At 56.5% G+C, this 18275-nt stretch overlaps 1 protein-coding gene across 1 annotated transcript; it reads right to left on the bottom strand.

The window, feature by feature from the left end:
- Nucleotides 1-61: 61 nt before the first annotated feature.
- SYNGR3 (synaptogyrin 3) lies at nucleotides 62-18058 on the bottom strand. The gene is made up of 4 exons (XM_056503158.1): nucleotides 17911-18058; nucleotides 9324-9564; nucleotides 5779-5921; nucleotides 62-3802 (listed from the first exon to the last, which is right to left on the bottom strand). The coding sequence occupies exons 1-4, from the start codon at nucleotides 18007-18009 to the stop codon at nucleotides 3593-3595; spliced, it is 693 nt and encodes a 230-aa protein (XP_056359133.1). The 5' UTR covers nucleotides 18010-18058; the 3' UTR covers nucleotides 62-3592.
- Nucleotides 18059-18275: the final 217 nt, after the last annotated feature.

Raw genomic sequence — 18275 nt, 5'->3', positions numbered from 1 at the left:
GTCTGCTCGGACAGAGGTATCTGCAAAGAAACTGAACTTCCCAACCCTCAGGTGGGAGCTGTTGGAGATTAAAACTCTTGAAGGAGCTGAGGTTTGAATGTGTATTGCAACAAAATCCAGGCAGCTGAACTGGGGCTTCAAGTTGAGGCAGTGAGGGCTGGGTGTGAGCCTCACTGAGGGGGGAAAGGAGCACACAAAGGGGCAAAATGCAACTGGGAACAGGAGCAGAGGGAACCAGAGCCACCTGCTGGGGGACAGCACAGCCTGGGAGGGCTCTGTAAAATATACAGCAGGTTTTACTGAGAGAAATACCCACTGCATGGAATAACGATACTAAGGAACAGAGCCAGGAAACAGCCCTGTGCCTTTGGGGGCTGGCACTGGGAGGGAAGGTACAAAACACAGGAGAAAAGAAATGCTGTGGGTGTCGTTCGTGGCAATAACTGATGGGAATCTCATCCCAGTGTTCAGGCACAGGAGCAGTGAGATCCCAAATGATGTCCTGGAAAGGGAGGGGTTTGCTCTCAGGGTCTGCTCCAGCCCCTGACACAGAGCAGGTAATGCAGGGAGGAGAGTATTTTTCACTGAACACTTAAGCAAAGCTTCTACCTTTGCCAGGAACAGCTTGAAATGTTGGCAAAAATTCCAAATTTTTTAATGTACTTGAATTGCAGAGTGCATGATGTGGTTACCTCAGTGCTGAGAAACAGCAGTGGTGTGACAGAGCCTCCTGGAGCAAGAGGATGGGGCAGAAAGATGGAATTCCACTCTTTACACCCAAATTTAGTGCTAACACTGTGCAGAAGCTTTTTGGGCTGGGCTGAGCACAGGGAGGTCCTGCCCTCTCTGAGCTCTGTGTGCTGCTGATTCATGGGGAGAGCAGAGGGTTATAAACAGCGTGTGAGGATGGCAGAGCCCTGGCACACTCAGGACCATCCTGGAATGGTTTTGAGACAATTTTGGGACAGCCCTGGCATCCTCTTAGGATGTGGCCTGGGTGGTTATGAGGGTGTGAGTGCTGCTGTACCACGGCTGGGAGACAAAGAGGAGAAAAGAAGAAAATGGATGTTACAAACACCCGAAGCTCCAGCACCCCACGGTCACTGCAGCCATGGCTCTGGTTCCCCACCACGGCCCCCCTGGGGGGTGTTTGGTGACACCCCCACCCGCACACCCTGCTCTGCCACCACCACTGGTGACACCCCACAGCTGTGGGGACACTGTGGGCTTCCCAAAGGATTCCAGGCACGGGTGTCCCCCTCCCTCCGAGCAGGGATAACCCAGCAGCACCAGGGCTCCGGGAGCTGGGGAGCTGCACCAGCAAACCCCAAACTGGGGCTGTCTGAGGCAGGCTGGGCTGGGTGAAGGCTCTCACCACAACCAGGGAGTTTGGGGTTGTCACTGTGCCTGGTGGCACGGCCTCAGTGTGGCCACATAGACACAAACCCAGTGCTACTCCCTGGAAAAATGCTCCAGCTGTGGCTCCTGCCTGTCCCAGCTGCCTGTCCCAGTGCCACCCCGGCAGGGCTGCCACCCCTCGCTGCCTGGAACTGGCACTTGGTGTGCAGAGCATCAGGGCTCACCTCCCTGCAGGTGCCCTGAGTGATGATGAGGCTGGACACACGGATATTCCCAGTTTCATCAAGGTGCCCCTCAGGCACCCAACCCTTCCTCCTCCTCCTCCTCCCTGCCCGGCAGAGCAAGGAAAAGGTGACACAGACTTTGGGAAGCACCGGTGCTGGTGGCATCCCTGTGTCCCTGCTGCTGCTGCAGAGGTCACAGCGTGGTGGGATGTGCGTGTGGGGGCAAAGAAAGGCAATGCAGGCCTGGGGGGACATTCAGAGCGTGTAATATTCAGCACGGGGGGCAGGACACGTCCCGCAGGCAGACACAGCTTTAGCTCTTTATACACGGAAACTCTGCAACAGTTATATTATAGTTAGAAAAAATACACTGTACCCAACGAACATTATCTCACATACAATCAATTTAAACATTTAAATTGATTATAATTTTTGCTAAAATATTAACACAAGTACTGTTTGTGCTGCTAAAGTTTCAGTGTTCCCTCTAAGGAAAATATTGCTACAGTTCTACCCTACCCTGTATTCAAATCCTCGGGGTTTTTTTTATTCTTTCCCAGCAAAACTGACTCCACAAAACCACAAAGATCCTGGGATTCACTGATCCTGCACTGGGCTGGGGTGTCCTGTGAGGAGCTGGGCACAGCCAGGACCTGGAGCCAAGGAAAGGAATGCACTCCTCCACTGGCAGTGACTCTGGGGATGATTGGCTGCTTAATTAGTGCATTTATCTGCTGCTCCCTAATTAGTGCTCTGATGAGCCGTGCTGATGGCGACCAGGAGCTGTGACAGGAGGGGACAGGGGTGGCTATTGCTCCTCAGCAGCTCAGAAGGCAGTGGTGGCTTTGCAAGGCAGGACCAGGAGTCTCCAGGGATGGAGCTGCCACCAGCAGGGCTGGGAATTCAAGTTCCAGCTCCTCTGCCCAGCCCTCAGTGACACAGCCTGGGTCAGGGAAAGCTGGCAAGGACCTGCTGCATTTTACACATTCTGTTCTTTTTTTATTGTTCTTTGCAGCTGAACCCCCAACCTGAGCCTCATTGCTGGATGCTTTTCACTGTCTCTCTTCCCACATTTCAGGATGGACTCTGATGGTGTGTGAAGCCTTTCCAGCTCCCTGCCTGAATCCCTCATTTCTGGAGGCTGCAGGGTGACACACATGTCCCCACCCAGGGTTCTGCTGCAGCTGACAGATGGTGGCTGCTCCCAGAATAAAAATACAAATCCAATATTGCTCCTTAATGGCCGTGGATGTTGAGTTTGAGCCCCTCACCTTGGTCCTCACCTCTCCAGGTGAGGCTGTGTCAGCACTGCCAACCAAAAATTCCTTAGGAATTTACAAACTTCCCAATCCCCCATGAGGAAACAACCACAAAGCCACATTCCCACTGATCACAGGCTATTCCCAGCTAGCAACCAGCTCCTGCTGGTTACCATTCCAAACAGTAACTTTTAAAATCCTCAACCAGGACCTGTTGAAGTGTAGAAGCAATCTGGATACTGATCCCAACCCCGGCCTGCTGTGCCTCCCCCCTGTGCCTCTAACCCGAGTTTAGAAACACCTGTTTGGATATTTGTTTTGTACAGCAAATATATACAAATTAAAATAACACAGACACCACTGATTTCCCTGTGAATTTGGCACTTTCCATGGAACCTGGACCAGAAACTCCACAGTGGGAGCAGACAGGGCCACCCACCCACCCTCGATGGATTCTGTGTTAGCTCTGGAAGAACGAGATAATTAATAATTCCTCAGCTGCTGCTTTCTAAGAGGAAAAGATGTCCTGGGCTTTCCCAGCAGAGCTCAGAGAGGGAATTTCCTCCCCTTCCCCACGAGTAGGTGATGTGGTACCCAAAACCTTCCTTCCTCCTGGCTTAGAGGGAACACTGCTTTTAGAAACCCTGGGACAGGTAAGACAAGAACCAATACCACTGTACAGAATTCACTGCACAACGAGCTAATGAAGGGACCCGGCACTGAGGGGGTACATGGGGAGCAGCCCCTCGCTCAGTAGGCTGGCACTTGGTAACCTTTGGGGTTGGGCTCGAGGCTCTCGCTGAACGGGGGGCTCTGGTAGCTCTCCGTGCTCTCCACGCCGCTGCCGCCGGGGTAGCCGGGGTACGAGGCGCTGGGATCGCTGCCGAACTGCTCGGTGGCGAACAGGGACATGTCCGTGCCCAGGCGGTACCGCTGCAGCGCCCGCAGAGCCAGCACCACCTGCGGGGACAGCGGGGACAGCGTCACACGGGCGGGGCTGCCGGCCCACGGCACCCCCGTGTCCCTCGGGGGGACCCAGAACCTTCCCGGCACTCCACAGTCCCACCGGGATCTCGTGTCCCCCCAGCATCCCCCGAACCCCCAGGACCTCACATCCCCCAGGACCCCAACCATCCTCTGAGCATCCCCCAAACCCCCAGGACCTCACATCCCCCAGGACACCATATATCCCCAGGATCCTGTGTCTCACCAGCATCACACATCCCCCCAGAACCCTCCCAGCGCTCCACAATCCCACTAGGATCTCGTGTCCTCCCAGGATCCCACAAGCTCCCAGGACCTCACATCCCCCCAGGACCCCAAACATCCTCTGAGCATCCCCCGAACCCCCAGAACCTCACATCCTCTCAGGACTCCATATACTCCCAGGATCCTGTGTGTCACCAACATCATACATCCTCTCAGGACCCCAGAACCCTCCCAGGACTCCCCAATCCTCCCAGGACCCTGTGTCCCCCCAGGATCCCCCAAACCCCCAGAACGTCATATCCTCCAGGACCCCAAACATCCTCTGAGCATTCCCCAGGATCCCCCAAACCCCCATCACCTCATATCTGCCCGTGTACCCCCAGGATCCTGTGTCTCACCAGCATCACACATTACTCCAGGACCCCATAACCCACCCCAGGATCCCCAAACCCCCGGACCTCGCATCCCCCAGGACCCTACACCCCCTGACCCCACACCCCCCTCTCTCTGCAAAGCACCGAGCCCACGGCAGCGCCCAGCACGCTGCCGCCCCCTCACTGTACCCAACCCAGCCCCAAACCCCACCCGGACACTCCCGAAATCATTTCTGGGACACGGTGACCCCCGGAGCTGTGCCTGGGCTGGGGGCTCTGCCTGTGCAGATCTGGCACTGCTGGCCCCAATAAACATCTGCTGTGGGGAGGGAAAGCTGCCGAGAGCCAGCCCAGGAAAATAGGTCAGTTCTGCCGAGACTCCTTCACCCTTTTCCAGGGTGCGGGAATTGAGGTTGCAAACGGTGGGAAAATGTGGGCGGCAAAGCCGGGAGGACCCTGAGCTCGATCCCATTAACAATTCAATTAGTTTGTAAATGACGAGCTGAGGGGGCTCAAAAACGCCTGTAGAGGTCAGGAATGGCTTCCCAAGCATCCCGGCCATCCTTTGGGCTGTGACAGGGACTGGTGCGTCCCCACTGCCCTCCCGGGCTGGGAGCAGATGCTGGTGGGATGGGGAGCGTCCACCCACTGCCCTTCCCTGTGGGCGATGGGGAAGAGCTGGGATTAAAGGAGATTTATCGGGATAATCATGAAGCAGTGAAACTGGGGGAGAACTTGCTGCTGGGAAGCCTCAGACTGGCATTTGCCCCAATTCTTTGAAGGCAATATGGAATTAGGGCACATCCCGGGGCTGTGCCCGGGAGAAGCTGGAGGAGGGATGGAGGTGACACGGGCCATCCCTGCCTCTCCACACACATCCTCTGGAGCAGAGAGCCCTGAGTGGCACACCCCAGCTCATGTGGGGTCCAGGTGAGCCCAGGGTTTCACCTGGCTGGAGTCCCTCTGCCCAGCAGGAGCCAAAACCGGGAGCAAAGGGGGTTTCTAGAAGCAGAGGGGCCAGCCTGGCTTGAGAGCTCCCAAAATCCCACAGCCATCCCATGAACCTGCTCAGTGCACAGATCTGCTCCTCTCTGCCTCCAACGAGGTCCTGAGATCAGGGCAGCTCGTGGCTGGCAACACATTTTCAATGAAAACAAAACCTCCCAGCCTGGGGAGAAGGGGAAGTCTGGAATTCCCCAGCGAGACTGGGCTGAAGCTTCCCTGGTCACAAACCACCAGCTCCACGCAGCTTTCCCCAGCACAGCCCTGCAGGATTCACTTCTCCAAAGCCCAGCCTGCCCCTCCAGCTCTGCCCTGGCCCTGGGCAGGCTGGGTTTGTGCTCTGCCCCTCACCCAGATGATGATGGAGAAGAAGGAGAAGGTGATCGCCGCCCGCGCCGCGTCCGCGCCCTGCGAGAAGCCCCTGGTCAGCGTCGTCCTCTGCCACTGGTTTGCCAGGAAGCAGAAGGCTACAAACCACAGGAAGGCCAGGAAACCTGCAGGGGAACAGAGCTGCTCAGTGCTGCCCCTGCCCAGCACCTCTCCTGAGCTGGGTCGCCCAGGTTTCCAATAGGAACAGGAATTTCGGGAGCAGCGGCGCCAAAAGTTTTTTTAAAAATAAAACAGAGATGGAAGGAAATTGGTGGGGTCATGTCAGTGTGGTGCCAGCTTGAAGTTCAGTTCAGCTGCAGCTCAACCTGATCTCAATGACCCCCAGGGTTAGCACATCCTCACTGGACATGTTGGAGAGAGAGGATTCAATTCCACAAGGGCAATGAATAACAGGACAAGGGGAAATCGCCCTAAGATGAGGGAGGGTGGATTTACACTGGATATGGAGAAGAAATTCCTCCCTGAGAGTGTGGGGAGGCTCAGAGAAGCTGTGGGTGCCCCTGAATCCCTGGGAGTGTCCAAGGCCAGGCTGGACAGGGCTTGGAGCAGCCTGGAAGGTGGAATGAGATGGGTTTTAATTCCCCTTCCAGCCCAAACCATTCTGTGAATCGGTGATTCTGTGACACGTGAGAGCTCTGCTCAGCCCTGCAGAGAATCCCCCTGGGCCTGTGGAACTGAGCAGAAACACTCTGGTGATTATTTGATTATTCCTGCCTGGAAGCAAAGCTGGCTGAGCAAGATAGAGCTGCCCTAATTCCATCCCCAGCCACCAGCACTGCCCAGTGCCAAGGAGCTCAGGGAAGAGTCAAGGAAAAGCCAGGAGCACACAGGACCAGCAGCAGGGGTTGTTTTCCAGCACTGGGAAGAGGAGCTGCACAATCTGGACCCTGCCATGGTGCTGTTTGCAGGGTCTCCATCATTCCTGATGTCTCAGATTCTGTGGATGTTGGGAATCTGAGCAGCTTCCAAGGACCATCAGCACACAAGGATGAGCAGCCAGGCTGCCAATCCCTGTCTGACTGCAGGGAGAGAAGAACCTTCCTTCATTCCCTTTTATTCCCATTTATCTTGCCAGTTATCCCTAAATACAATATAAAATTGTATCCACATCCACACTGAGTGCTGGAGGTACAGGGCTCAAGGCCTTTAATTCAGAATTTACTCCTAATTGCAGTTTAGGACACGTTCCTTGTCTCCTCCTGCACGGCTGGGTTGGGAATTCCCAACCATCAGGCCTGACTTGGCAGGATTAGTCAGGTTTCCTTTTCCAAATTACAGAAACGTCACCAAATACAGCCAATCCTGTCACCAAACCCACCCAAATCTCTGCACAAGCGTTTTCACTTCTCTTTAGCACAGTGACTTGTTGCCAGCATTAAAGGAGACCTCTGAGGTTCACTCCTTAAAGGTCACCCTTGAATTCAGGGATATTTTCTGTTCCCCTGCTCTTACAAGGGGCTTTACAGCAGCTGCTCCCTGCTATGGGAAGCAGCTCCCACCCCCGAATTTGGACCTCAGCCATTGCTCAGAATCACACTGGGGGCAGTTTGGAAGTTAAAAACCCAGAAGTGAAACAGGAGCAGCTCCCAATGGTTAATCCACACTGTGGGAGCAGCAGAATGGCTCAGGGACAGGGTTGGGGACACAGGGCTGGCAAAAGGACATGGGGCTGGTAAAGGGACATGGGGCTGGCTCAGGGACAGGGTTGGGGACACAGGGCTGGCAAAAGGACATGGGGCTGGTAAAGGGACACAGGGCTGGCACTGCTTTGTGCAGGGGGAAGCTGTTCCTGTGTGTAACACTGGACCCAGTGCAGCTCATCCTCCCCAGCAGGACACTGCCACTGACCCCCCGCTGGCGCTGTGTCCCCAGTGCCACCCCAGCCCTGGTGGCACCCCCGGGATGGCAGGGGTTAAAATGACGTCATGCACAGCCCGCAGGCAGCACGGCTGCGCTGGGAACTGCAGCTGCCAAATCCCTCTGCAGCAGCAGCTCTGACCTTCCTCATCCTGGAAGCAGCAGCACCCCCAGCCAGGGGCGCTGGCATCGCTCCTGCTGCCACCCGGGGGCATCCCAGGGGGTTTGGGGGGCACAGAGGAGCCTTTGCCCCCAGAGCAGCTCTGGCAGCAGGAGGGTTCCCTCAGTGCCATGGGGCCAGCACCTCCAGCAGCTCCAGGTGTGGGTGATGTTTGGAGCACTGGAGGGGTTCAAAGCCCTCTGAGAGGGGCAGGGATGGGGTGAGGCTGCCTGTGCCAGCCCCAGCTCCAGCTGGAGCAGCAGCTCCACTCCCTGCAGCACCCCGGGGAAAAGGAGAGCCCAGCAACAGTGAGGGAGATAATGATCACTCAAGGACCTGCACACACCTGAGTGCAAACACCAGGAAGGTGTGTTACCACCCCAGTCACAGCCTGGCCTCCTGCCTGTGGGAACAGCTGGAAGAGCAGCTGGAAGGTTGTAAATGCTGCTTCCAGTGTGGTGGCCCTGCCTGAACCCCACCTGTGCCCCAGAGTCACCACCCAGGTACTTCCCAGGTGGGTGTTAGGAAGGAATTCCTCCCTGTGAGGATGGAACAGGCACAGGGTGCCCAGAGAAGCTGTGGCTGCCCATGGATCCCTGGAAGAGTTTGGAGGATCCTGATATAGTGGAAAGTGGAACTGAGAGGGCTTTAATGTCCCTTCCAACCAAACCACTCCAGGATCCTCTAGTTTCTCCTCCCAGTGTCCATCACAGGGACAAAGGAGGAGAGGCAGAGTTTGAGAGCAGTGCCTGGCAGGGAGCAGAGGCTGTCAGGATGTGAGGCAGGATCCCAGCCTGGAGCATCCTGCAGGGATGAGCCTCAGCTCCAGGGCCCAGGGGCAGCCCCAGCCCCAGCTGCACAGGAGCTGCTCCTGCTCTGCTCCAAACTCGTGCACAAAGTGAAACCAGACCCGAGGCACTGCTGAAACCACCTGTGCTTTTCCTGAGCCAGAACAGGAGATGTGGGTGGGTAAAACCCCAGTGTGGGCTCTGAGATGTGACCACCAAGCCTCACCCTGTGGATGGCCCCACCAAACCCAGCTCAGAGAACATCTCCAGTTGCAGAGTGAGGACACACCACTGTCCCCAGCCACCACAGGGGGCTGCCTCAGTGCTCACTGAGCCCATGGCTGCATGGGACAACCACCCTGCCACCCCTGTGTCCCCTGCCAAGGCACACGAGCCCTGTCAGGCCATGGGAGGAGTGGGGATGACTCGAGAGTGAGGGGCAGGGCACAGCAGTGACCCAGAGAGCCAGAGCAGGGCAGGGCAGAGCAGGGCAGGGCAGGCAGGGCAGGGCAGGGCAGGGCAGAGCAGAGCAGGGCAGGGCAGGGCAGGCAGGGCAGGGCAGGGCAGAGCAGGGCAGAGCAGGGCAGAGCAGAGCAGGGCAGGGCAGGGCAGGCAGGGCAGGGCAGGGCAGAGCAGGGCAGAGCAGGGCAGAGCAGAGCAGGGCAGGGCAGGGCAGGCAGGGCAGGGCAGAGCAGCAGTACCTGAGAAGCCCAGGTCCAGCAGCACGGCCCGTTTGCGGTCCTTGACGCTGCTGATCTGCTGGAAGTGCAGATCCACCACGAAGAAGAAGATGCAGCCGAAGAAGGCGATGAGCCCCACGGCGATGCCGTAGCTGCAGGCACTCTCATTCTCGTTGAAGATGCAGAGCAGCTCGGGGTGCTGGCTGTCCTTGTTCACGTAGCACTCGTTCACGATGGAGCCGAACACCACGATGGAGAAGATCTGAGGCAGGGAGGGAGGGAGGACAGAGCACAACTTGCTGCTGTTTGCTCTGGACTCTGTTTTCCAGCAGCAGCGTCACTGGGTTCAGTCCCATCCTCAGCTCCATGGCAACGTGGCGTTTGTGAGCCACATCCCTGCTTGGTGGCTCCAAGCAGCACCTGGGTGCTCCTCCTCTGGGAGGTGGAACCTCCTCCTGCCTTCCAGTGCCTTGCTGGGCAGAGTAGTTTAAGAACTTTTAGTTTAAGAACTTTTAGTTTAAGAACCTTTAGTTTAAGAACTTGTAGTTCTTTTCCAGACAGGCTGGGGAGAGAAAAAGTAACCAGATGGGGTAGGTGCCTGCAGAGTGTCTGTGCTGGTGCTGCTCTCTGCAGTCAGGCTGTGCCCCAAAACCCTCCTGGTGTCCCTGTGGGGCAGGGAGGAAGGAAGGGACAGGGGACAACTGAGCTGAGCCCGGGAAGGGCTGGATTGCTGGTGGAAGGGACAGGGGACACGTGGGAGGAGGTGGCACAGGCTGCTCTGGGAAGAACAGGACAATTTTTCAGCTGGCTTAGCAGGGGCTGAAGGATGCAGCTCCTGAATCCATGATCAGAGACCTGGCTTGGGCCCAAGAGGGACAGAGGGACAGAGGGACAGAGGGGCAGGGGCTGCCAGGTGGCCACGCTGGCACTGGAGGTGTCACATCCCTGCAGGAAGGAGCTGGATGGCAGCAGCTGCCCTGGGGACACCACTGCCCTGCAGTAAATCCCTCCTCTCCTGGCACCAAAGGCAGCAGGGGAAGGTGCAGGAGCAGCACAGTCCAGCCTGGATCCTGCTCTGGCAGAGCCTGGAACAGGCTGTGAGCAGGGAGGGGAGTGCAGGAACACCTCCCTCACGCTGGGAGCCTCTGATCCCATCCCTGCCAGAGCAGCAGCAGTCCCTGCTCACATCCATCCCTGCTCACATCCCTGGGGCACAGCTGGAGCCAGGCAGGCAGCAGCACAAATAAGAGGCTCCTGCAGCTCTCCTGGGAGCAGCTGGGGATGGGAACAGGGCACGACTGGCTCCTGCTGCACCTGCAGGGACAGGGACAGGTGACACAGAGGGAGCAGCCTTCATCACAGGATGATGGCCAGCTGGTGGCTCTCCCAGTCACCTGTGTGACCTGTGTCACCTCCTGCAGCTCCCAGGGAAGCTGTCACAGAGCAGGGCAAATGCAGCAGAGCCACCCCCAAGGACAGAGCTTCTGCTCTTCCTCCTCTGGAGTTTAACCACGGCCTGGGCTCCTGTCCCACATCCAGACCTGGCTCAGGCCAGCACTGAGCACCAGCCACGGGTTCAGGGGCCACACAAGGGACACCTGTACCCTGCTGCTCGCTGTGCTGTGCTAAGGGAGCACTTGGGATGGCACAGCATCATCATCATCATCATTATCCTTATCATCATCATTGTCACCATCATCGTCACCATCATCATCCCCATCATCATCATCATCATCATCCTCATCACCATCCTCATCCCCGTCATCCCTATCACCATCACCATCCTCATCCTCATCCTCATCCCCATCCCCATCCCCATCCCCATCCTCATCCTCATCCTCATCCCCATCCCCATCCCCATCCCCATCCCCATCCCCATCCTCATCCCCATCCCCATCCCCATCCTCATCCTCATCCTCATCCTCATCCTCATCCTCATCCCCATCCCCATCCCCATCCCCATCCCACCCCCATGGTGCTCACAGCAGGAGGGGCTGTGTGTAAGGAACAAACAACAACAAACAGCACTGATGGTGTTCCCAGAGCTTTGGCAGCAGCTGTAACATCAGCAGTTGTAAAAATCTGCTCATAAATAATGCAAAATTGTTATTTACCATCAGAAATAGCAGCAGCATTTATAAACCAGCCCTGGGAAGAAGAAATGTGATTCTGGAAAACATGAATAATTGAGGCCCTCTGATTCCACACCACCACTTCTCTGGCAGGCCAGCAAAGTTGTGCTCAGTTCCTCCAAGAAGTTCCACTCAGCTCTCCCAGGATGAACAACCTTCCCCAAGCTTTTGGGAGCCTGCTGGCAGCTCTGGTGGGGAGACAGCTCCCAAAAATACAATTCAGGATGTCACAGCACAGGTGTGTGGTGCCTGCACCAGCTCTGCACACCTGGGGCTGCCAATATTTTATTTTTAAAGGATGTTTTATCATTAACTTCTAGTTCCAAAGGATTTTGGAAAGCAGAGCATCCTTCCCAAGTGGCTCAAAACATGAGACCCCCACATCCACATTTCAATGGACAAAACACAGGACATGCAGCTTTTCCATGGGAGGTCAAAGTAGCAATGAATTCCAAGTGCCCACATTTGATAGATGAGCTCAAAACATCAGCACTGCCTGAATATTCCTGTCAAAAAGTGCTTTTCCATGGTTTTTCTCTCCCTCACCCCAGGATTGTAATGTTATGGTTTTTCTTAAAAAAACTCACTGGTGCTGGTGAAACATTTAAATGAGAATAAATTTGGTGTTGTCTTTCTAAGTTTAGATGAAAAAGTGCTTTTATTTTAGGAAAACGTGGGTAGATGAAATAAATGTGGGCAGGGAAATAAACCCCTCGTGTTTTTTAAAGTTCACACAGAACAAGTGAATTTTCCCAATCACCTTCACAGACCACAGCTCATCAGAGACTTGAAAGAGAAAAGACAAGGTCAGATTTTCCACTGTGAGCGAGGTTTTGTGGGTCTGAGCAGAACCTCAGAGGATTTGCAAAGGAGCCTTCACAGCACATTTCATTTTCCAGCTGAACAACCCAACGCCACCAGCAACAAATTCTGCTTTTCCTGGAAGAACCAGGGCAGGACACAGCCAGAAAAAGGGATTCTCCCCAGCCACACTGGTGGGAAATTGCATTTTGCATCCTGCCAGAGGTTCCACGGGGATGTTCTGGGCTCCTGAGCCCTGGGAGCCCCCAGCCCCAGCACAGCCCGTGGGTGCTGCCCTGCCTGTGGCTGTGGGGGACAGGGAAGGAGGAAAGCTCTGCTCTGCCATCCTTCCCCTTCAGAGCTGCACCTCAGCACACAGAGGGGCTCAGTGCCAGCTGCAGGGAGCACAGCCCAGGGCAGGAGCTGCAGAGCCCCAGGGATGGGCTGCTGTGCACAGGGAGCTGGGCTCCCACACCAGGGACACACTGGCACCTCTCCTGGCAAGGAAAACCAGTTCCCCCCGTTTAAAGCTTGCTTGCAAGCAAGAAGAGACATCCCTGCAGGGCAGGCAGCATTTCTGTGACTCAGGACAATGGCACAGGACACTGGGATGGGACAGTGGCACAGGACAGTAGGACAGGACAATGGGACAGGTCTTCTCTGCTCAGAGAATGGTGAGCCCTGGCACAGGGTGCCCAGAGCAGCTGTGGCTGCCCCTGGATCCCTGGCAGTGTCCCAGGCCAGGCTGGACAGGGCTTGGAGCAGCCTGGGACAGTGGGAGGTGTCCCTGCCATGGCAGGGGTGGCACTGGGTGGGTTTTAAGGCTCCTTCCAACCCAAACCATTCCTGGATTTTGTAACTCTGCTGGACCCTGATGTGCCCAGGATGGAGACACCTTTCAGGTGTGGATAGAGCTGGAGCTGTGTCTGCCCTCTCTCCACCACATTTTTGCCATCTGGAAGATGTGGCCGGCCAGGCTGTCTGCCTTTTTTCTGGAATTCTGCTCTGCAGATCCCTGCTCCCTGGACCCCAGCACACACAGATTTTTCCTCTCTGTTGCTTTCAGCTTTCTGCAGCCCATCCCCTAAAATGTGCTTCAGGAGACCTCACAGCCTGAGCAGAGCCAAGCAAGGAAAACAAAAAGCAAATAGCACAGGAGAGCAGGAGCTGAGAGCTTGGGTGTGAGCTGTCAGCCATTTTAAGGTGAGATGTTCCCACTGCTGAGGAGCTGTACTCGGATTTGGGACCTATAAAAAAAAACACCACCAGAAGGTGTGGGGTTGTAGGAGCCTGCAGAACCCGGCTTGGATTACACACACCAGCAACCATTAATGTCAGCATGGAGGAAATGGGATGGAGAAATAACCCAGAGCTCATTTCCTCTGCCGTGGCTCCTGAGCAGCAGGCTGGGCACAGCCCACAGAGCAGAGAGCCAAGCTCTGGGTGAGCCTCACTCCCTCCAGGCAGCCAAACACTCCAGCTCAGCTCCCTGCCCTCCTGGAGAAAGGGAAAACAATCGAGGTCAAATTAGCACAGGGCAAATCCTGCTTAGCTCTGAGTGTTTCCCTAAGCCCTGCTAAGCCCCTGTGCTGTGCACGAGCCTGGCACAGATCCTGGCTCGGGGATGAGGGGACTCCTGGCACAGGGGGGCAATCCCTGGGCTCTCTCCAGTTCATGTCACAGGGAAGGTTCCAGAGCTGATCTGCACTGTTTCCTGGAGGCTGTGAAGACCAAAGCTGTGCTTTCAGCACTGCCAGATCTCCCACAGCACTACAGAGATGAGCACGAAGGGAAGGCCTGGCGTGGTTTCTGGCACAGAAAAGGGTGGTCTGATGCTCTAATAGGTTTAGGACCATGTCCTCCAGGCTGATCAGCTTGGGAGGATGTCTATTGATGAGCACATGACTGATTTTTCCTGAATTACTTTTTCTGATGTGGCAAGAGATGCTGGCTGAGATACAGCGTCCATTCAAGGCTCCTAATCTGTCCTGCAATCTGAGCACATGGCACAGCAGCAGTGCTTGAAACCAGAGATGACAGGAGCATGACAATTTAGAACCATTTTAAGCTCAGATGCAGCAAAGCTTCCCTATAATTCCATTACCAAAATGTTAAGTTTAAGTCCTGCCTTTAATCCATAGCCTGCAGAAAGAGAAAATTAAGACAGAAATCTGATGACCCTTCTGAGAATTGGTCAGGACTGAAGTCTGAAGCAGCTCAGATCATGCTAATGACTCTGAGCATTGCTGGGGGCTCCTGCAGTGCCAGAGCAGCCTTGGAGCTCTTCCCTAAGAGCCCTGAGTGCTCAGGATCAGTGAAACCCCAAAGAGCCACCCAGAGCTTATTCCCTGCATTTCTCCTGCTGAGCTCCAGGGAGGCAGAGACTGGGATAATGGGATAATGGGATAATGGGATAATGGAATAGGATGGGATGGGATGGGATGGGATGGGATGGGATGGGATGGGATGGGATGGGATGGGATGGGATGGGATGGGATGGGATGGGATAATGGGATGGGTGACTCAGGAGGGATGAGGATGCACTGACAGGACCCAGCCCTGCACTTCTGTTGCTGCTCTGCATAAAATCACAGGAATTGCTGAAGAAGTTTAGCAGAGTATTTTCCAAAACTGCTTTTAAAAGCCAAACCTAAGCTTATGTTAAATGAACAATTGCCCTGCAAAGCTGAGTGGCCACTTGAAAGTCTGGCTGGCACGGGCAGTCACAGAGAAAGGAGCTCATGATTCTGCAGGCACCCGTCATGAATATCGACTCTGTTTGGCTGTGCAGAAAATGTCTCAAAAGGAAACCACAAGAGCGATCACATCTTCATCTGACAAACTGCATCAGACAGAGAGGGAAGAGATGAATGAGGAACTGTTAAATGGTTCTTTCCAGCTTTTGATTTTACAGCTCAAGCCAGGAGTGGTTTTTCATTTTCCCCCTCAGACACTCAGAATTATTCTGTCAGGGGGAGGCAGAACCAGGAATCCCCTCTGGCCACCGCTGACATTTGGGGATTTCTGTGTTGGTCACCATTCACCTGCCACTCCCTCACATGTCTGCCAGCAGCAGGTCCCCGAGGCAGCCACTGGAGCCACAAAAGGGAACTGGACCCTCCTTGGGTGCTGGGAAGCCCCAGCAGCAGTGATCAGCCAGATAAACACCAGTGACTCACCCCAGGCACCTGGGGCTGGCCCCAAATCCCTGTGGGATTTCTCCATCACCCCCACCCAAAGCAGTTCCCCCTTTTCCCAGGACAGCTGGCAGCACACACAGAGCAGGGTCCTGTCTCCAGCGTGGGGCCCAGCTGCTCGCCCTAACCACGTGCAAAGATGCACCACCGAGGCACAGGAAGGAAAACCACGTCAGGAAAGCCCACCCCAAAGCCTGACCTCAGCCCAGGGCTTGCTCAACACCCCCAGGGCTGTTCTGTGCTGGCACAGGCAGCTGCTCTCCCCTGGGATAGCCTGGCAAGGTCTGTTTGCTGTGGGACCAGGGAGTGGCACGGTGGGTGGACATCACCATGTGCCACAGCACTGCCACACTCACCCTGCACAGCAGCAAGGAAGGCAGCAGAGACCTCAGCAAAGCCTTTGGCTGCCTCCCCCACCCAGTCTCTCCATCCTGGTTTGGTCTGGAATCCAGGCACAAGGCACAGCAGAGGGAAAGGAATCTGCTCCCACCCTGCACTGACTGCAGCCCAGCTCACACTGCAGAGCAGCCATGGATGCTGGGCTGGCTTAGGACACAGGGAGCTGGACTGAGACAACCCAGCTGGGGCTCTGAACCCTGACAGATCTTCCAGTGAAAGTGAGACCTGGGAAAAGGGCTCCAAAGGGAGCTCCCAACCCTCAGCCTGCTGGAAAAAAGCAAAAAACTCCCTTTTTGCTCAGTGGGCTTTGGAGCCAATTCAAAATGTTGCAAACATTTATGGGATAGCACCATGCTCATCCCATGTTTGTCCACACTGGTGGCCCCTGCACTTGTTTGGAGTGAAGCTGATGAATTTCTGTAGTTGCGAGCACTCGTTTCTCCCTGTGAACACAGAGCCAGGAAAGGAGGGGCTTCACCACTGAATCAACCAGTGAATATATAGAGGAATATTTTCTGAGCTGGGATTTTTATTTTGCAACCATATTCTATACTCTGGTCCTGCTTCCCAGCAGTGTCCAACCCCCTCCATTGATCAAGGATGGGGACCCCTCTGGGTGCCAGGTGACACATTTATTTTAGGAGGGGCTGAACTCACCAACAGTGTGTCAGATTTATTTAACTATACCCAAACCTTGCACCATTGCCAGCAGTTTGCCATTGCCACTCCAGAAGGGTCCAGACCAAGTTTTCTTTCAGGAAACAGCTGCTGCCCTGTGCCTCAACCCTGCCCCAAATGCCTCACCAAGCTGGACACCCAGATCCATCCCTGGCCCCCTTTTTTCCCCAGCATGGGCCTTCTCCAAGCCCTGGGAAGGACACCAGCTCCCATCCAGCCACACACTGCAGCATGTGGTTTAACTCTGAGCATGTGATTGCAGCTGGAATTGCTCATGTGCTGCACATGGTGCTGCTCGGGGCCTTGGCCAGGGCATCCCAGTCCGGAGAGCCCCAGGGACACTTGGCTGTGCCTGCTGGAAGGAGGGCAGCTCCTCCCCAGCACAGATTTCCTCTGCTACCTGCCTCACTGAGCACTGCCAGAGGTGACACAGAGCCAGCCAGGTGTGACACGGGCGAGGACACGCCCCAGGCTCAGCCACAGCCTCCAGCCAAGCACTGGAGCCGGTGAGAGCCCGGCAGACCCTTCCCATGGGGGGTTTGGGAAGGACCTGGCATTCCCGACCTCCCGAGGCTCTGCACACCTGCAGATCTCAGCAAAAAGCCAGGCCGGGGGAGGAAAATTAGGGGCTGCCCTGAGCCCTGGGCACCGGGGCACCACGGCCCCAGGGCCACCCTGGCACAGCTCCCCGGGCACGGACCCCAAATCCTTCCTGGAGAGGCTGCACAGCCCATCCCGCCTCCTGTGCCCCTCCACGGCGGGAATTCACAGATGGGAAAGGTCCAACAAACACGACATCCTCCTCCAGCACGGGGAGCTGGGCACGGCCGGCTCCCGGGTTTCTGGCACACACACGCATGCACGGAGCGCGGAAAGCAGGAAAATGTCCTCTGCCTCCTGCTCCTCCTGGAGCCGCATCCTCCAGCGCCGCACCGGAGAGGCGCGGCGGGGCATCCCGGCCCCATTCCCGAGGAAATTCCCTGCCAGATCCCCCGGGGCTGGGCAGTGCCCACCGCACTGGCACCGGCACCGCATCAACACCGGCAGCGGCAGCGCACCGAGCACCGGGAATGATGTACCGGGAATGATGTACCGGGAATGATGTGCTGGGAATGATGTACCGCGAGTGATGCATCGGGAACGATGCACCGGGAATGATGTACCAGGAATGATGTACCGGGAATGATGTGCCGGGAATGATGTACCGCGAGTGATGCACCGGCTGCGGGCACGATGCACCTGAGCTGCACATCGCCCTAGCACTGCCCATCTCCCCTGGCAATGCCCATCGCCCCGGCAGTGTCCATCATCCCGGCACTGCCCATCACTGCCCGCCGCGCCGGGCGCTGTCCCCGCACCTCCGCCGCCCATCCCCGCGCCCCCGCGGCCGTTCCGCCTTACCCAGGTGGTCACCCGGAGCAGGGTCTGGGGCTGCTTCAGGAAATCCACGGGGTCGATGGCCCCCCCCGCCCGGCCCGCTCCGAAGGACGCTCCTTCCATCTTCCCCCGCGCCGCTCCGCGCCCAGCCGAGCCCCGCCGTGCGCGCCCCGCGCCGGCCGCGCGCCCGCCCCCCCCGCGCCCCTCCCTCGTGGGCTCGTCCGCAGCGCCGCGTGCGGGCGGCGGGAGGAACCACCCGGCGGGTGGGGGGGGGGCGACGGGGTGGGGTGGGCACGGACAGGTGCGCGCGGCCGGAGAGGAGCGCGCTCCCCCCGCAGTGAGAGCGGGATGCGACCGGGATATGGGCACTGTGAGATGGGACAGCCGCT

Source organism: Oenanthe melanoleuca, chromosome 14 (genome assembly GCF_029582105.1).
Source record: "Oenanthe melanoleuca isolate GR-GAL-2019-014 chromosome 14, OMel1.0, whole genome shotgun sequence".
NCBI lineage: Eukaryota > Metazoa > Chordata > Aves > Passeriformes > Muscicapidae > Oenanthe > Oenanthe melanoleuca.
This window is presented reverse-complemented; position numbering and strand designations above follow the sequence as displayed.